At 35.5% G+C, this 19,998-nt stretch overlaps 2 protein-coding genes across 2 annotated transcripts; both read right to left on the bottom strand.

Moving 5' to 3' along the window:
• Positions 1-963: 963 nt before the first annotated feature.
• On the bottom strand, positions 964-14,425 carry LOC116297636 (S-phase kinase-associated protein 1). Its single transcript, XM_031705898.2, has 7 exons — positions 14,273-14,425; positions 11,102-11,198; positions 10,383-10,453; positions 9,796-9,939; positions 8,814-8,883; positions 5,570-5,640; positions 964-4,056 (listed from the first exon to the last, which is right to left on the bottom strand). The coding sequence occupies exons 2-7, from the start codon at positions 11,196-11,198 to the stop codon at positions 4,021-4,023; spliced, it is 489 nt and encodes a 162-aa protein (XP_031561758.1). The 5' UTR covers positions 14,273-14,425; the 3' UTR covers positions 964-4,020.
• A 2,258-nt stretch (positions 14,426-16,683) lies between these two features.
• Positions 16,684-19,500, bottom strand: LOC116297631 (cysteine-rich protein 1). Its single transcript, XM_031705891.2, has 4 exons — positions 19,347-19,500; positions 18,427-18,521; positions 17,686-17,801; positions 16,684-16,906 (listed from the first exon to the last, which is right to left on the bottom strand). Exons 1-3 carry the CDS (start codon positions 19,384-19,386, stop codon positions 17,706-17,708), a joined length of 231 nt encoding a protein of 76 aa, XP_031561751.2. The 5' UTR covers positions 19,387-19,500; the 3' UTR covers positions 16,684-16,906; positions 17,686-17,705.
• Between the last annotated feature and the right edge of the window lie 498 nt (positions 19,501-19,998).

Here is a 19,998-nt window from a genome sequence, read left to right as displayed (position 1 = left end):
TATCCTATTTTGACGTCACGCTTATAATCTCGCTTTATGAGTTACAATGCATCTTTAAAACTCACATAAAACTTAAAAACCGTAAAATAAGAGTAAATAACATTGAAGTAATCAATAAAAAATCCAGCTTCTTTAGATGACCACAAGTAAAATTTCCACATTGAATTTTCCTTTTTTTTGGGAAAAATATTATCAAGTGAAAAAAGAAATTTTTAAATGACACAGGCACAAAATTAGCACTGACAGCTGGCTATTTTTTCGTATGATTTTTCGAAAATGCTTCATTAAAATATCAGGCTTTAAATACCAAGATTTCCTAGGACTAATGGCTAAAATTTTAGCACTAGTCAGACTTTGAAAATCAAGTAATTGTTTAAACAAATAAACCAGCAAATGCCTAGTGTGTATTTTATACCATTGTGTAGTTCCAGAAATAATCCATGCCCCCCCCCCCCCCAGCAGATTTTTTTAAAATACCCCACCCCTGGAAATTTCAATTTTCATCCATACGAACTCTGTAATTTTGTCCTTTCTTTGAGCCCCCTTAACCCTTGGGAATGTTTTTAAAGACCCCAACCCTGGAAATTCCAATTTTCATCCATACAAACTCTGTAATTTTGTTATTTGTTGGAGCCCCCTACCCTTCAGAAATTTCAAATTCCTCTGTTGGGGGAGGGGGGGTATGGTTAATTTCTGGAACTACACATTCTGTATACAGGGTAATCCTGTTCAGCTGAAGCTGGTTTAAAGACTGGTAAAAAATGTACATCATTATAGCTAGGGATTATGGACTGACATCGGTAACACAAACGGACACCTACTTTATATTGAAATCCAATGCAAACAATCCACAGAGGACTACAAAATAAACATATTTTTATCTTGCAAACATTAATTTAGACTCAAATGTTATATATATATTTCCTATTTTCTTCTATTGTTTCCATGTCCTTTTAGTGGGTGTTTAAAACTTACAGCAATTTATTTGGATCTTGAGTACAACTTCATTGCTATTTTAACGTTACACTCAGTCATTTTATTCTCCCTGTCTGATGGTAGAGAATATGGAGGATATATAGAACACCACCACCTATTTATGCCACAGAAATTGTGAATATTTTCTGGAACTACACAATTTATGATTAGAGTGCACGCACTAAAACTGTGAACATTAAATAGTACTAATTAGTACTATTTCATACAGAATCCTTTGTTTTCTATTGTTTGATTATCACTATTTAGTGCAAAAAATTAGTATTTGTTTCACGGATTTAGTGTGAGCACTCTACATCTGGGTCCAGGTTAACGCTAATGACTTTAACAAATTACAAGTTTGATTGACGTCTTTTTGACAGTAAACAGAAAGATAACTATCATATCAATACTAAAAATAAGAAGGAATACTTATCGACAAACTGTTGTGGGATAATAACCTTTTCAGGCTTCTAAGGAATAAATTTAGGTCCCTCTTTTTCATAACAATAGAACAGTCCCCTCTCGGTCCCTCTGCCATATAGAATAAAATAATTATGATAATTACCATAGAAAAGAGATGAACGGCGAGTCACATATAAACAAACGAAGCTAATCTAAACAGAAAAGTTGTAGAGAAAAAGAGAAAGCACTTTATAACATCCGCTGAGACGACAGATACTGTGACGTTTTAAAATCAACAGTGAGAACAAGAAATCCACCGTTTGTTTCGTTTTTCATCATAATTCATTCAAGATGTTAGAGGAACCGTGACGGGAACTAGTTTGGAAGGAAAGCTCTGCACAGAAAAAGTGTAGCACCAGGACCAAGTTCAAAAAATACAAATTTCAAAATATTGCTTGGAAAAGATCAAACTCCCCAAAAACTTTCTGCAATTTGTTTATGCAAGACAGTGTTGCCATTAATGTTGCAAAATGTGTTAATGTTACACTGGAATTTCCTCTCACAATGGTAATGCAATAACCTTAAACTGCCAAGTGAAAAAAATTCTGCAGTGTGAACAAAATTGAAGTATTTCTCTCTAGAATTTCATTTATAATTTACAGGTAAAGACTTTGCATTTCGGGAAATCCGCTTCTAAAAGGATTTGGTGAAACAGTGTATTATGACTATTATGCATGTATCTGCTGTTTTTATGATGGCCTTAGTTATTTGTATTAGCATAGTGCATAAAATGGGAGCAGCCCAGAATGGGAAAAAAATATGACAACAAGATCCTGAGGGCAGGGTAGAGTGGGGTACCTGGGTGGGGCACTTCACCTGAGCTTCTAAGACTCTAAAAGCAGAGTGAAAATAAGTTGCTAAGATTTGAAAGACACTCACATAGATCTACTAATGTACTGTGAAAACCATTTCCAAGAATCTTGGGTAATATTGCACAATTTTTCCATTTTGTCAGGAAGGAATCAGGACAAAAAAAAAAGAAGGTATTTTACGACTAGGCTACCCATCCCAAAAAGGGCGATGTTGGCAAATGTTACCACAATGAATTGTTTTGGCTTGGGAGCAATAACTTTCATTGTTCGAATGAGGGTCGTAAGTTAGTTAAGTCACTGGGTTAATATGTCACTCTCTTTAAATAAAGTTTATCGCATTGTATTGTTTTGTAATGAGATCCATATTACTGTTAAGTAACATTTCTAAATACTACCAGAAGAAAACAGGAGCAGGTGTAGCTCAGTTGGTTAGTGCGTGGCCTTCAGAGCTAGAGGTCCATAGTTTGATCCTCAGGAACTCTGCATCTGTTTCTGCTCTCTGTTCTGTGTAACTTTAATTAGCTTTAAATACCCGTAAAAAGGAGCACTGATAGTAAGAGGGGGTAGAGGGCGCACCTTTGAGCGTGTTAAGCATGAGCCCTTGGCTCAGGAGATTTGGGCTACCACTCCCCATGTTATCGAAGTGAAATAAATTACCTTTACATTTTTAAGAGTGGTAGCCATGCTGATTGATAGAACAAAACGATTATGACATAAAAGACTTCTGCTATTAACTCCCAAGAGTATTGATAGTGCAAAGACATGATGGCTTTGTTGAATTGGTGGTACATGTATTAACAATGGAAGCTTATTAAGGGCCTAACATTTTCCATTTAGACCCCCGTCATCCATTCTCTTGAGTATTGTTTTTTTGTAGGTACTGTTAGCACCTCCAAAATAATGATTGATGATGTTTTTGAATTTTGGTTAACTCACGTGACCATTTGGAGAGCTCCAACTGGTCACATGGAGAACATGTGTAATATAGTTATTCAATGTTATAAAATGTGTCCATCATTAATTCACATCATGCCTTTACAGTGCAAGTACTGTAACCAGGGCCACTTCGACAAGAGAACCAATTAAAATCTAGAATGTAAACAATACATTCCAGCTTTGTGTTGTCCAACCAATCAGAAACCTAGACTGCATGAGAATGGTAATTTGACCCTGATGCAACGTGTAAACAACTAGACAGCTGTTGTCATTTTCTCGTGAGGATAAAAAGATATCTTTGGTGGCTATTGTTTTCTGCTTGTTTTTGATTGGCTCCGCTACCTAAAGTTCGGATGTATTGTATTGTATTATGCGCAGTTGATCATATTAACATGTTAAGTTGTGCAATACAAATAATAAACTATTATTATTATTCATCCTACAATTTATTTGGCTCTTGATGTCTAGCTGACCCTGGTTATAGTAGTAGCACTGTAAATGATAGCATATCAAACGCAGGATACCAGCTGTTATCCAAAAACCAGCATCCATGCTGTGCACTACATAATTTGTAGTAAACAATCATTTTTTAATTAATGGTTCATCATATTATACAATTAGACAACTATTTAATATGTCGTTACAATAATATGTTAATGTTACTGTAAAGGAAAGTAACATTTTTATTCCACAAATGAAAAGCAAACTTTCTAAGATTTCATTTAGAAAAACACGGTTCAAATTAAGATGTGAGTTGAAGAAAAGGATGAAAAAAAAGAAATAATAACCAAAAGATACTACAAGGGTCTGGCTTCCCAAGGCTTGTTCTGTACAACTACTTCTCTTCACACCATTCATTCTCTTTCCGCACCTGGGTGTGAAAAACAGAGTGGGAAAAAGAAAAAGAAAAGAAAAAAAAGAAAAAAAAAGATAAATTTTTAAGGTTATTAAATGTCATTGGCTAGATTTTGTTAAGGACACTGAACAGTTACAGTCAAACTAAGTCCAATTTCATGCTGGAATGAACTCATTTCTAATTAACTGTTACATTCCAGACGTATTTTAGGTGTTCGTGAATGGATTTCTTAGTTTGACTGTAGATATTCTAAGCCAATCAGGTCTAAGTTTGTTTTATTTTCATTACCCCCATGGATATAGAACTTTCCTGAATGGAGGTTTTGCACCATTGTGTAGTTCCAGAAATTATCCATACCCACCTTAGAGGAATTTTGAATTTCTGAAGGGTAGGGGGTCAGAAAAAGCAAAAAATTACAGAGTTTGTATGGAAGAAAATTAGAATTTACGGGGGTAGGACTGGGTATTTAAAAAATCCTCTGTAGGGGTACTAGGGATAATTTCTGGAACTACACATTACGCACCCATCCCATAATAATACAGCTTGGGCTGCCTGTGGTAAGATGGCAGAACAATAAACTCCCTTTACTCTTAGGAATTGAATTATTTGTTATGTAAAACGATTGTATTGTTGCTGCCACCTAACATGGCTGCCGTCTAATAATGGTGCAAAACTTCTATTCATTTGAATGACATGAAACACTGGTTTCAAGTTAAGGTTGGACTCATGATATATCCATACAGTACATGTGTTGTATATTAGCCAGACCAACATCAACTTGGAACATTGTTTTTGGCTATTCATGTGAATTCAGAGATCTATTACAGTTGATTTCATAAAACTTCGGCCACTTCGGTCTGAAGTTTGTTCGCAAGTTTGCAACTTCATAATCAATTTCACTATGAAGTTCCGAGGGTTGTCGGCGATCTTTCAAATTGATAATACAGTAGCTTCTAAAACTCATCAAATCTACCGTTCAAATTCAATTTTCAAAGTAAATTTTATTGCAACAAAAGGAATTTGACTCTAGGTTGTCTGGAATACAATTTTCGAAAAGTATATGGTTTAAAGAAGCAATTTCAGTAAATATTTGAATTCTAGACATAAACAAGTTACGGTTGATTGAACCAATTTCACACAAAGTTCGGGACCAACTTGGAGAACTTGGGAATAAACTTCGGAATTAAAGCGGCCGAAGTTTTGTGAAACCAACTGTAATTCTGAGCCTTGCCCAAGTAACTCCAGCTCTAGGCTGAGTTATTAAAGTCAGACTACTGCTAAAATGTAGACTATTGTCAAGAGTGAGTGGGGACGAGATTTGAAAACCAAATACTAGGTTTATAATAAATTTGTATAAGCTTAGCTTTATGTGGGTGGAGTGGGTGGGGGGATAATGATTGGCTTGGTCAATGCAATCTGGATTGCACAGGATACAACCAAAGCAAGGAAACGGATCATCAACAAAATAATTGTACTGAAAAACTAAAGCATTTAATGAAGAAAAGTCAACATTCAATGATTGATTTACCTGTTCTTCTTCTTCTGGAGTGAAGTCATTTTTGATGTTAAAGGTCTTTCTGATTTCTTCTGGTGTCTTACCTGGCAGAAACAAAATAAGTTTAAAATTAATAATAATAATAATAATAATAGTGATAATACTAATGATAATAAAAACAAGAAAAATACACGGAACTACGTGCAGGCATCAAAAAAGGGTGCAAAAGCTCATAAGTGTAAATCAGACTAACATAGTGTTCGACTTTCTCGCAGGACATCATGAACAGCTAAGGAAAGACCTAAGAACAATTACAAATACAAACAGGGAAGTGAACTTTCTTATAGAACGATGCCAGAAATGGATTTTAAGCCAGAACGTTAACATAGTCAAGACATTCTAGAAGAAGTTCCTCGTTCGCCACTTCGTCTAGCTCACTGTCCTCGCTCACACTTTCATCGGGTGTATTATATTCTTCTCCTCAAGCAATTTCCGACTCAATAGCGACATTTGGCTGATTCAACTCCAGCTATCCAACATGTTCCACTATCTGACGTCATCACACCTCATTCATCCCAAGCCATCAAATCCGTGATATTCCACAGGGAGCCCAGCTTAAGTCATTTCGCAACTTTGATGGACGATATCACCTCCAAAAACGCATTTCATGGAATTTTCATTTCGATTTTCAAAATCAACAAGGTTTGATGTACATTTTGAGCTATGATGTGTCTGGCACCTCAGAGTCCCTTTAGATTTTAAACTGAACATTAGATAGATAATTTAGATTTTGCGCTATATTTACTAGCATTTCGTTTGTCAGTATGTTGAATTATTTTCAGTAGTGAGCCTGGAATTTGAAGTGCTCTGTGTTAATTCTAGGTCTCATAAAGCTAATATTTCTAAGATTTACATTTGTACATTTATGCTTTAGCAAAATAGAAAATAATGGATGTTGATTGTGTAGTTCCAGAAATCATCCATACCCACTCCGCAGGGGAAATTGCAATTTCCAAAGAGTGGGGAGGTCAGAGAAAGAACAAAAATTACAGAGTTTATATGGAAGAAAATTGAAAGTTAGGGGGGGTAGGGGGGCGTCTTAAAAAAATTCCATTACAAAACTACATTATCATTTCTAGCCTTGTTATAAACCCTAAGGTCTATTTTTTTAAGAAGATCTAATATACTTATGTGATTGGTTATAAAACATGCAGTTGATGGGTAAGGTTTTTTGAGAACTATATTCAGAATAACCAAGGGTGAGCTAAGTATTAACAGTCATAGGAAATTGTGGGTGTTGTAGTAACCAGGGGTTTCATAAATAGTCAGGGATAGGAGAATGCCCCCGGGGGGGTGGTACTCCCATATATGGACTATACAGGGATGATCCACTGAATAGGGTATGGTTTCTCGAGCTTCTTGTCATAAACAGGGTATGCAATTTCACTCAAGGTCCAAGTTCTTCCTGAGTTTGTTGTCATATTCAAGGTTTCTACTTTCGTATTGCTCGAAACTGGTTATTATGGTCGTAAAAAAACGACACGCGAGATGACATGATAATTGAAACGGGAACTCAGTGCAATTAGTTATATCTTTTGTCATAAACAGGGTCTACAAATTTGGGTTTTTTTGTCATAAACAGGGTACCCCTTTCAGAATCCCAGCGGAACACCCCTACCCAAATTCTGGCGGAGTACCCCCCCTGGGAGAATGCCCCAATAAATGAGTAAAATTGTCTGGCTTAAACTATCATTTATAGCTGCAGTAATTTGTAAATTTTCACTTAGACTCTCTGGCTAGTTCATGACCTTTAGTGGTGTGCTTGCCTATCAAAATCTGATGTCTCAGGCTTGATTCCTGAACTCAGCATCACAGATGAGTATTTTTTCTGACTTGTTATTTATATTAAACTACCTAGCATGAACCCAGGTAAAAAAATAATCAACTTCTAAATTTTAATTATCAAATGGGTTGTAAGGCCTGTTACATTTTCTTTTTACCCTGAAGTGGAGAGTTATCATTTTTGGTTTAGTTTATTGGGCCCACAGGTTCGCATGCCACAGTTGTAAACAATAAATGTAGTGGTAGTGTGTGACATGAGCAATGAACCTCACAGAAAAGTCCCCCAGAGGAAGTGGTAGTTAAAAAGCTCTTTCTTGGACTGAGCATAACTGGACATGCCTATTGTATCGATATGTCCTATCACTACTGTAACCCTCGTAAAATAAAGATTTAATAACTATAGACAGGAAAACTTTGCCTGACTGCACATGGTTCTACCATGAAAAATTCATTCATTTTCTTAATCCCACAACCCAGACAATAAGTTAATATTTAAGATGTCTTGTGTGTTGACTTCCACCAATCAAAGACCAAAACACAGTCTGTAAATATTTGATGGGTGGGAGCCAAACATAAGAAATTAACTTGCCAAGCCTGGATATGCCTGGGCCCAACTGCTCAATCCCTGATTAGCACTAATCCAAGTTTGATTATCAACACAACCAACGCCTTCATATAAGATTTACCCCAGGATTAGCACTAATCTGGCTTGGAACAGTATTGCAAGTGTCGCAGAAACATGAAAACCAGTATTAATTATAAACTACTGGAGCTGGTTGTACTAAGCCTCAATATGTACTATTGGATCACTGCAGATAAATCCTTATGATCCAACAGATGAACTTTATCCAGATGCCGTGATTCTGTTATGCGAAGCTCAAATAGAAGTTATCCACTGGATCTTATTCTAAGAACAACTATTTGCTGAAAAGCACTTTGGTCTGTTGCATATACGTGGTGCTTATACAGGGTTCCTAGCCATTTTGAAAATAAAAATTCCCTGACTTTTCCCTGATTTTTCCCTGACTAAATAACAGTTTGTTGAGCCACATGGGTGAGCATGGGCCACATGCCTAACTTTTACCTAGGCCCTGCTCTTATCATATTACACAGGATACCCAACGTAATTAAACTGTCTGGCATAAATGATACTTTAAAGAAAATTCCCTGACTTTAGTGAAAATTGCAATTTTTCTGACTAAGTAAAAAATTCCCTGACTTTTCCCTGACTGTGTTTTTCCCTGACTTTTCCCTGACCCCTGGGAACCCTATTATATGGTTGATAACTTAATGCGTATTTTGTACAACCAACTACTGATACTAAAATAGATAGGCAGCACTAAGGGACAGAAAACAGATCAATCCCTTGGGCTCTGTTTATCTGTAAAAAATTCAGCCTCAATTGTAAAAGATGTAGGCCTCAATATGTACCTACCTTTAATCATATTAGCTACAGTTTTACATGTAACATCTAGTAACCCCTTGATATCGAGATAGTTTGCAGCCTAATTTAAAACAAAGGAAACAAAACAATCATTTCAACAGCAAAAACTTTAGTATTAATGTGAGTCATTACGGTTAGGTAAGAACCCTTTACAGCAAAATTCTTTTCTCCATTAATCCTGGTTCTGGGGCATTTAGCGGTGCTGCCATAAGGACAAGCACAAGCTAACACACGAAAAACAGTCTTTCATTCTCTTGCGATTGTGTTTGCACTTGTGTCGTTTCTTTTTGTACCGATAAGTATACATAAAATAATATTGCCAAGGATCAATTTTTATTGTAAACATGAATTTATTCTTTCTTGCCTCGTGGTCACTCGACCTTCTCCCACACGCATACGCTACACAGGCAACCCAATACATGTTTCTTCTGAACAATTTTTATAGTGAGAACATGGAGTTGGGTCTGCTTGCATTGCCTTGCACTGCTAGCCAGAACCAGGCTTTAGGCATGAGCAGCTAACAGCCCCACATAAAGTATGAGAAAAACAGATCAATACATGTAATACTTTGCTGAAAAGATCTATGCTTGGACCTGACACTGCATCTCTATGTAAACACAAATTTTTCTTGTCTATTTTCTGTCACTCAAGGACATTACCACTGGCCCCAAAATAAGCAGTTCAAAATTCCAATTTCTTTGGTGTGACATTTGAAAACATTGATTTAGAAATACTGTCTGGTCAATTTGGTGTGATGCAGTATAATTACTAATCTTTATTATAATTATAGACAAAGTTGACTATGATGACTGATAGGGTGAGCCACCTCTGGAAGATGTCATAGAAAATGTTTTTGATAATAATAATAACGATCTTTTATTTGGCTTTTAAACAAGTAACTAATTCATTCATCCATGTTTGTCAAAAAAGAGCTTTCTATAAGAGCTCATTAGAACATGCACATGGTACTTACCAATATCAATTCAAATAGAGTTCCCTGGTCAACCTTAAGGAACTCTTGATCCCATGGATCTATGTCATCTGTTCTCTTTTCTTTGTTTTCATCATCGTCCGGGGGAGGTGGGTCATCTTTGTGGTGGGTCGCCCATTGAATCACCTAAAAACACCAAGAAAAAAGATAATCAAAAAGAACATAGGGAATAAAGTATTTTCTTTGAAAATATCTAATTAAGCTTTTGCTGTTGTATCATGGCGTGGGACAATCACAGTAGAGCTAAACTCAAACTACTGTAGGTAAAAGCCCAAAGATCAAATCAGAAATTATTAAATGATTTTTGAGGAGGGAGAAGAAGTGGAGAACCTGGAGAAAAACCCTCAAAGTACAGGAGAGTACTAACAAACAAATCTACTTATGTACATATGTTGACGAGACTGGCAAGACTCGAACCCGCGTTGCATTCAGTTGGTGAGAGGTGACACATTAACAGTTAACTCCACCCTTGCTTCCCGTTTCTGATTGACCAGAATTCATTTCTTTTGCCCTACACAGTATAACTTGTGAAATGTTTTGTGTTGTAGTTAGTTGCAAAATTCTAATACCTTTTTTAGGATAGCAGCATTAACATTTGGTAAAGGGACTGCATCATCATCATCTTCATCCATCCCAAGATCTATAGGTACAGTAAGAATATAGAAGACTTGATCAGAAATAAAGCGTAATAAATACTAAAACATGAGCCTTGTTTTTACTTATATTTTCTTGACTCTTTGATTTGAAAAAAAAGACTGAGACAAAATCTCCACCAATATGGCTACAAATATTTCAAAGGTCCATAACTTATATATTCATTTCATATGCTATAATTATATGCTATGAGGTGTTCTTAATTTTATCTTTCAAAATTTTCTTTTGCAACTGACTCTAATTTTCTTGCTGATTTCTGCCCACCCTAATTTTTTTTATTCCCAAATGCACCACAGGGTTCCCAAGTAAACTCATTTCCACTGTTTAATCAGTAAAAAAGAAAAACCGACGAACCAACCCCAATTATTTTTCTCATGCAACAGGAAACACACTTATTTTTTTTGTTTAACCTTATCCAAAATAACAGACAACCAATTAGAAAGCAATATCCTTAACCTCTACATTTGCCTTCAGGACAAGCCAATCCATAATGCTTTCTCACAGTCTTTCAAAAAACTTCAAAAAAAAGAGTTACAAGAAAACTAAAACTTTCGTACAACTAATCTTCCCAATCTGATCACAATTCAATCAGAAAGAAGCAGCATAAAAAAAAAGAGAATGAAAAGATACATACCTTCTAACATAGTTTTAATAGTGACAGATTGTTTTGCGATTTCAACATCCACTTCAAATATCTCACCGTCTGAGCTTTGTAACTTGATATTAGGCATCTAGAATGTTTGACACAATGTTAGATTTATTTGAATACTTATTTACTTATTAATGCAAAATAATAATTATAAACTGATCAATGGAGAGAGGGAGGCTGAAGATTGTATTTGTTAACCTCCTGTAAAACAGCCTTGTAGAATGCCAAAGCCAAACAAAAAATAAGTGTGTTTCCTGTTGTACGAGAAAAATAATTGGGGTAGGTAGGTGAGATTTTTTTTCACTGATACAACAGTGGAAATGAGCTTACTGGGAACCCTATGGTGTATTTGGGAATGAAAAAAATATTAGGGTGGGCAAAAATCGGCAAGAAAATTAGGGTCGGTCGCGCAACAGGAAGCACACTTATTTTTTTGTTTGGCCCAATGTCTGATACCTAGTTTTACTTTTAGATTTACACTAGAATAAATATTATTAATATCAAAATTGGATAAGAAAAGTGCTGAATATCACAATAATTGGACTCAAAGAAATCAATTACTGGCAACGATATGGATAATAGGAAATATAAGTAATTTAGAATTTCTTACTATATAAATAAAGATCCCAAATGCCTTTTTTGCTAATTTAAACCAGATGTCTAAGCCCTAATAAGAGTAATAATTACTAAAATAGTATTATTACTAAAATATATATTATTAGTTCTTAAAATTATTTATTTATTTTAAATTAGGGGACTTATATAGGGCTAACCTCAATGTCTTCCTTTTCAAAATATGTAATCTGCATTTTTAGAATAAAGTATTATTACTATTACTAACTCGGTGTACTATTGACCATTATTTGGTCTACTAAAGACGTAACGAAGAGAGAAAAACAACTTGAAAACAGGAGTAAAACCCTAAGTGGCAAGAAAGAGAACTGAAAATCAAACAGCTCAATTCACAGATCTTGTCTTAAGGCATTTACAGGGAAATTTGGATTCCCTTGACTTTTTTCCTGAACATACCCCATCATATTTTTGACCAAAAAATGACATAAAAGGAGGTCATAATAGCCACAAACACTGATAATTAAACTTAACCAAATAGCATGATAACTAGGGGCAGATCAGGAAATTTGGAAAGGGATTTTCAAAATTGTTTCAAAGTTTCAAAGACACAAAATTTCTAATATTGCTTTTGTTTCACTAAGCTAAAATAAATATACTGTTTCTTATTTTGTGATCAATATAAGAACAAAATAAGGAATTCCTTATTGTAAGAGGCCAGATGCCTCTATTTTTTGGAATCAAAGATACTGTAGCAGTCTGCACTTGCCTTTCACCTCCTGGGTCTCAGACTCCTTTCACACGGGACCGTTCAAGTTTGGGTCCATTTTTCTTACTGTTTACATGGAATCGTCTTCATTTTGAAACAGTTTGCAGTTGTGTTTACACAGGGCTATGGGGACCGGACCAGATGTGACACTTTTGTGACGTTTCAAAATAGTGGACGAATCACAGTGCGAATACGAACTGGAGTGCAAAATTTGTAGTGCCATTTGAAGCAGCGATAACTGAAGCAAGCAAGTCAAACCAGCTAAAAGAGCAATAGATGCAGCCATCGCCTCTTTCCTTATAATTACAGGTAGTTTTCTTAGTATTTTATACGTTTATTTTTACAATGTGACTATCGCTTTAATACTGATTGCGTGATTGTAACCTTTTCACTTTGTTTTGACTGAGTAGCCAGGCCAACTAAATCTTGATCCCAGGCCAAAACCGTGCCAACTGTGCAAAAGTGAGAACTGTCCCTTCAAAGCTTTCACTGCACCGGCCCCAATGAGACCTAATTTTTTAGGTCCCAAACTTTAACACTTTGCTTGCCTCAGATCAGGACAGTAACAGAGGACTCGTGTGAATGCAAAGCCAAACTGTCCCGGTTTTCGGACAAGACCCAAACTTGAAAGGTCCCATGTGAACGGGGTCCCAGGTTTAATTCCTGAACTTGGTATCAAGTGGTTAAAATTTATTGAGTGTCTCCCCTGATTCAAGGTTTTTTATTAATTTTCTATACAAAACCAAACCAGTGATTTTGGTCAGCCCTGAGGTTAGTTTAGGGTCTCAACAAAAGTTCAAGATTTGAAGGTTTGATGCCACCTTGTACATGTCCCTAAGTCTACACTGTATATAGTCCTTTGACTAAACGTTTTCGTTGATCGGATCATCCCTACGCGCCTAGACCGAAAAGGATAACGAGTAAATTACCCAGAACTTGCATCATCCAAACTGCTTGCCAGCGTTAAATCTTCGCCGTATGCTTGAGGCATGGTTTTAGCAAATTAAATGGGATTGAAAACAGCAAGCTCAAGACATGTTAGATAACATATGCAGCAGCTAGTAACTGTGAATTAATTATCCCCATGATCCTTTTCGGTTTAGTTAAGTAGGGATGAAGCCGATCAAATGACAACCTTTAGTCAAAGGACTGTATGTTTGTCCATCATAACAAATCCAAAAACATGTTTCTTGTGATCCAACAATTTATGGGCCCATTCTATTGCTCACATGCCAATTTAAAAACCAATATATTTAATTATGATTGATAAGATCTTGTTTAGGCCTATTTTTTATAATTGTGCATCATTTCTTTAAATTCAAACGTGAATAAAGAACTTGCCCCTGTTTCTAAGCATAACTGTCAACAAAAAAATTAAATAAACTTATTAATATACTTCAACTACTTAACGTTAAGATATCCTTTAAACGAAACAGAAAATAAACATTTTGAATTTTGCTCTTTTATTGGATTAGAAATAGAAAAGGGATCGCAAAGATAGAGATTTTCTGTGAGTAGATAAATGATTTACTGTGCAGTAAGTTTTGTCACGAAGTTGACAACAGACAGTAGCAACAAAACCAAATGAACGTCCGTAAAACAAAAAGAAAAGAAATAAGATAGTGAAGAAGCCCGTGTTAAAGATTATGTAACATTATTCCGTAACCCGCATTCTATAAGCTACAATAGGTAAAAGTCTTTTCCGTTGTTCTGAAAATAAATATGCCGAGCCAAAAATTTTGCGCAAGACGCAAAATGGTGACGGTTTTCTCATCCAGAAAAGAACTTTAGACCTTAAAAGTAATCGTAATACTTACCTTGAATATAAATGTAACAAAGAATTTACATAAATATGAAGTAGGATGTTTCGAAGAGCCTTGAAAGGGTTATAAAGTGAGGTATTTTGAGGACGTTTTTTCTTCCAACTCACAAGTTTTCACGTTTTTAAAACAAAATGGCGTCCGACTCATGTAAACCATATATATGATAATTTATTCATGACCATATATGGTATATGCCGTGAGGGCTTGGGCGCTAATAAAAAGTATACTTTACTTTTTTTTACCCTCTGGAAAATCCCTCTGGAATACAATATTATTACACCTTTTGCTGTTCATTAACCGCAAAGGAATATTCATTGGAGCGAAGAAGCATTGTCATTAGAGCGAACAGGCATACAATAAGGCGAACGGAGTCTCAATAGTGCGATGGAACGTTCATTAAGAAATTTAGCATTGAATTTGACAATCATGAATATGTTTGCGTGGATTCATCAACGTTTTTGAACTTTCATTAGCGTTTTGGTGCAGACAATAAACCACAACACACATTCAATACAGTGTTTTGGACATTTATTTACGCAATACAATATAAGTATATTGTGCTTTTACGATTGTAGATTTTCAAAAACAAAAAAGTGAATTTATCCTTGAATGTGTTCTCTATTTAAACATCTTGGACGATGTGTTTACATGTGGTTGTACCATTGTATGCATTTCTGTGGATCTTCATAGGCACTCAAAAGACGCTAGTCTGACTCATTTGGAATTTGGTTTATTTGTTGAACCATTGCAATATCCAAAAAAGAGGGATTAAAAAACTCAGAACTGACTGATATTTATACCTAACGGCGCTTTGTTTGTACGAAATCGTATTCACGGCTTGTAAAAAAAATGAAAAGACAGTTAAAATCCTACAATTCCTAGTGGAAAATATACTTATATTGTATTGCGTAAATAAATGTCCAAAACACTGTATTGAATGTGTGTTGTGGTTTATTGTCTGCACCAAAACGCTAATGAAAGTTCAAAAACGTTGATGAATCCACGCAAACATATTCATGATTGTCAAATTCAATGCTAAATTTCTTAATGAACGTTCCATCGCACTATTGAGACTCCGTTCGCCTTATTGTATGCCTGTTCGCTCTAATGACAATGCTTCTTCGCTTCAATAAATATTCCTTTGCGGTTAATGAACAGCAAAAGGTGTACTTGCACCTGAGATAGATATTTAAAAAAATATGTTTATGTGTGGTGCATTTGCCTATGTCTAAAGGCTGCTGTTCTTAACACAGAAGAGGAATCGGCTTGGAAGCCAGTGGGAAATATTTTTACTGTCTTGAAAATATTTTATTGAAAAGAAACCGGTGTAAAATGATAATTTCTATTGAGGTAAGCTTGAGCTGATTATGAATCATTGGTTAATTTTAAGGTGGTTTAACAGTCATGTGAGGAAACAGTAAATCAGTTTCATTACCATATGAATAATGATAATAATAATAATAATATGACGTTCTTGGAAACACATTACACAGAGTCTCTATGCTATGGCGCACAGAACTGTGAAAGGGACTAATTCCAATGGGTTAAATTTAACTGCTGCAACAGTGATTGGTTCACTAATATCTGGGTCTGAACCATGAATGCTTAGGTCTTCATCATTTTATTGGTATAACTCTTGGAAATATTAAAACAAATGTTGAAGCCCCATTAAGGGTTCAATGTCCACCATCTAAATTTCACAACTGCTTGTGTCACAATTTCTCAAAACTATGTGTCACTTTACATCTAACATGGCCTTGCTGTTGGTATGTAATTCGATTAATACAACAGGCTGACATTTGTTGCTAGTTCATGGCTCTTAATGTGTCAATGTTTCAAAGGCATGTCACTTGTAGGAATAATCTTAGGGAGTAAGTTTTTTTATTGGGGGGGGGGGGGGGAGGGGGAACGTTTCTTAATGTTTGTGTCCAGCCTCCCTTTTTTACTCATTAAGTAGAAAATTTATGACCCTCTTAGTCAACAAGCAACTTAGTAGCTTTTGTCAAAGTAAAATGGTTCGAACCTAAACAAAAGATTCACTCTTTCACTGATGATCCTCCCCTCTTAAGCACCAGTCCCCCTCCACAACTGAGATTCCAAAATTTCTGCATGTGTGTGTGTGTGTGGGGGGGAGGGGGGTGAATATGCATGTGTGTGGGTATATACGGGACTTGAATCAAGTTCAAGTTTATCATTGATGTGTCCATGCAGCCAATGATTTCCTCAATCCTGAACATGGTAAGTATCATTGGTTGACTGTTACGATCTAGAATGTGAATTAAGTCTTTACCAATAAAAGTTGAGGAGAAATTTCAAGTTTTCTTTTTCGATTTTGAAAGTATATCACTTTGGTTTGACAGTTCGTTTTGGAAAAGAGTAATGTCAATAACATAACTAATATAACCTTGAATTTTATACATTTTATTTTAAAACAGGATAGTTTTACAAAATTAATGTTACATTTGTGTATATATGAAAAAGTCCTACTTTTAAGACTGACCCCAATGAAGTTTAATGTAAGAAATGTCTAAGTAGAATGCATTTTAATAGTCAATTTTGTAAGCTATCTCAGTTTTTTTACATAATTATCACAATAAATGATATCAATCCATGCAGTCACTTGGAGATCTGTGAAATCAAAAAATATATAAATAAATAAATGAAATATAAAGGTGTAATTAATATAAATATATTAATACCCGAGCGATATTTTTTCTCTATAGATAAGTTGAACACCATCTGGCTGGGCTACCAGTGTGGTTGGTCCTTGTAGTGTAGTGGTTAACACATCGGACTAGAATACCGAAGATGTGGGTTCGAATCCTGCCAAGGGCATTTGATATTTTTCTCTTATTCTCTCTATTTCATTATATACATACCAAACGCATAATTTATTACTACTATATTTAATACCCTACAAGTTTCAAATAAAAAAACTCAGAATTTTAAACAATAATAAAATAATAATAATAATAATATAAAAGTTCCACTTTATTCTTGTAAAGTATTACCCATACTGAAAGTTTAAATAAACAAAGATAATAATGAAGCATCATTATACATTAATAATAAAATGGGAATTAGTAAATGGGAATATCAGTAGTGCCATAGAGTGTCTATTCATCCACTGGATTATAATTGGAATTTAGAAATTGAACTTTGTGGAAGGAGAAAAACTGGAGACTGAATGGAGGAAAAGCCTTAGAAGCACAGAAGAGAACAAAAACAAATCCACTTGCATACAACACCAAGTCCAGGAATCAAATTAGGGTTGTCTTGGTGAGAGAGGAACGCTCTCACCGCTAAACCACCCGTGCTTCCAGAAAATGTTATAACTCTCTAAATCAAGTAAAAAATCTAATAAAAAATAAAAGAATCAGAAAAATTTGATGTTTTATTCACTTTACCAGGGTTATAGAAAAATGGATCAGTATTTGTGAGATTCTGTTCCACCATGACCAAATCCTCCAGGGCCAAAGAGAGCTGCATAGCATGGTTTGTGGCAGTATGGCTTTCCATTTTTCTATAAAGTATTATTCATCATAGGTCATATTAATAATATTCATTATGCCTTAATCATAGGGACCGATTATCATTTCTTTACTGGGGAGGGGGTGGGGGATAGGCCATTAAAGAGAATGAGGCTGGGGGGAGGGGGGTGGGGTAACCAAAAAATTTGAGTCACATACCACTGTTACATTACACAAATTATGGAAAACGAGGGATAGGCTAATTTTTTCGTGCAACAGAGGAAAGGAACGGTCAGATTTCTAATATGGGTTAGCAAGTGAGTCCTGTCTTCCCTCCCTGATGAAAAGTCAATGCTCCCTATTACCACCTGCCTTATGCATGTCCTTTTGTATTATAACTATTATCTTCATTGCTATTATCATTGGTACCACACAATATGTCACCATCATTTATTATAATTGCATTTTTATGATGACTGCTTGATTTTCATGGGATATATAGATCCATAAAGTGAAGAAAGAGGGAGAAAGCTTAGCCATTAAAGAAGCCTCCATGAATTGGAGAAATTATGGCTGAAAAACTTCCATGTTTGAGTATCCTCTATGACTGCATGGAAGGGGGATCATGGCCCCTTGAGCCCACCCCTAAATCTGCCTAGGATTTTGTGACAGACCAACCTCAGCATGACTTCCAGCAGACAATGTCTTCTTGCATTTCTCGCATTTCAGGCATGGTCGGTGCCAGTCCTTTCCCAAGGAGGTCACCTTTTCAGCTAAGAAAAGCAGAGCAATTACTTTATAAATGTCATGCTATGAGATATGATTGGGAAGAATTTCCACCATTCATGTGAGCAGAGATCCGGCAGGCCTCTACCCTTCCCTCCCCTCCCCCAAAAAACATTAGCTCGAACAATAAGCAGGCCCATAATATTTAATTGGGTGTTGTCAAATTTCTTTTGTCAATAGAAAGAAAAGCAAACAAATCCATCAATTATTTACCAACCATGAATTATCAATCTTGTTTCTAAACTTTAGAAAAACGCACATAGGGATTTTGGTTTTTCTTTATGCGAATAACAAACGTTTCTACGGAATAGGATTTTTGCGAGGATTTCGTTCAGTCGAGATTCAAAAACAAAGTTTTTGGGGTTCATTTTTCGGTAACTAGTTTACCAAACATGCTCAAACTCGGTACTAAAACTTCAAGACAAACAAAGCACCACTCGATTGGATTCCAACTGAAAATGCATGGTTTTTACTCCACCAGAAAGTCAAAATATTGTGGTATAAAATGAATGCTGAAGTTTGCAACACAAGATTGGCTCGCAATACATAAGTTTCCCGCTAGCATTTAATTACCACAAGAGTTCGGGAGTATTTACACTATTCCCACTAGAGGAGAAAGTTACAATTTAGTACTTTATAATTCGAATTCCTGGGCGAATTTTAAGAGAATTAAGTAAAACGTGAGGTCGACAAGAAAGACGAAGCTTAACCTAGAGAATTTGGCGCGAGCGTCATATAAAGTGCAATTTTTCATTTCACTTTCAAATTTCAGTCTCATTAGAGAAATATTTTGAATACTTTCACAATCTTACCAAAGTAGACCTCTTTGTTGCAATTTGGGCATTTAGGCATCTTGGCTCAGGCTGAGTAGATTCTGGCAATTTAGGAGTTGTTCTGTAGATCGCGTGAAGAGCGAAAAGACAACTTACTTGAAAGGCGTCACAATTTATACAAAATCGTACAGTGTCACACAAGAGGGGTTGTTGACAAGTCATGCAAAAACAATACAAAAATAAAAAAACATTCATTTTAAAATTAATATTGCTCGTTATTCAAGGAATACATACAGCTTGTAAGAAATAATCACAAAGATTTTACAGATTTTAAGCAAATTTTAAGGAAAAAGGGATAGTTTTAAATGAAATTTTTATAATCCTTCAGATTTACATAGGTTCTGGAAGCCTCTAAGCAGTAATCTGCTTCATAGCTTAGCTTCTTTTGATTCGGGGGGAGGTACTTCAACTCGGTAACCTTTAGTTTCTACTCTAAAACGTTTCCTCTATGGTCGGGTATGTATCAATTAGCTTCATTATATAATTATTTCATTGAAAATAAAATTGTCGGGGGTGGGGTGGGGCGGCGGGGGAGGGGGTGGGAAGAAGCTTGGAGCTGTTCTGGATTGTCTTTGTCGTTTTTTACATTCTTTCCATTCTATATTTTCAAAACTTGTTAGATTGCACACTG

This window comes from Actinia tenebrosa, unplaced genomic scaffold, assembly GCF_029948245.1.
Source record: "Actinia tenebrosa isolate PJP-AT-01 unplaced genomic scaffold, QUT_ActTen_1.0 PGA_scaffold13__45_contigs__length_12533684, whole genome shotgun sequence".
NCBI classification, from domain to species: domain Eukaryota; kingdom Metazoa; phylum Cnidaria; class Anthozoa; order Actiniaria; family Actiniidae; genus Actinia; species Actinia tenebrosa.
The sequence above is the reverse complement of the archived record's forward strand: the minus strand, read 5'-3'. Positions and strand labels throughout refer to the sequence as shown.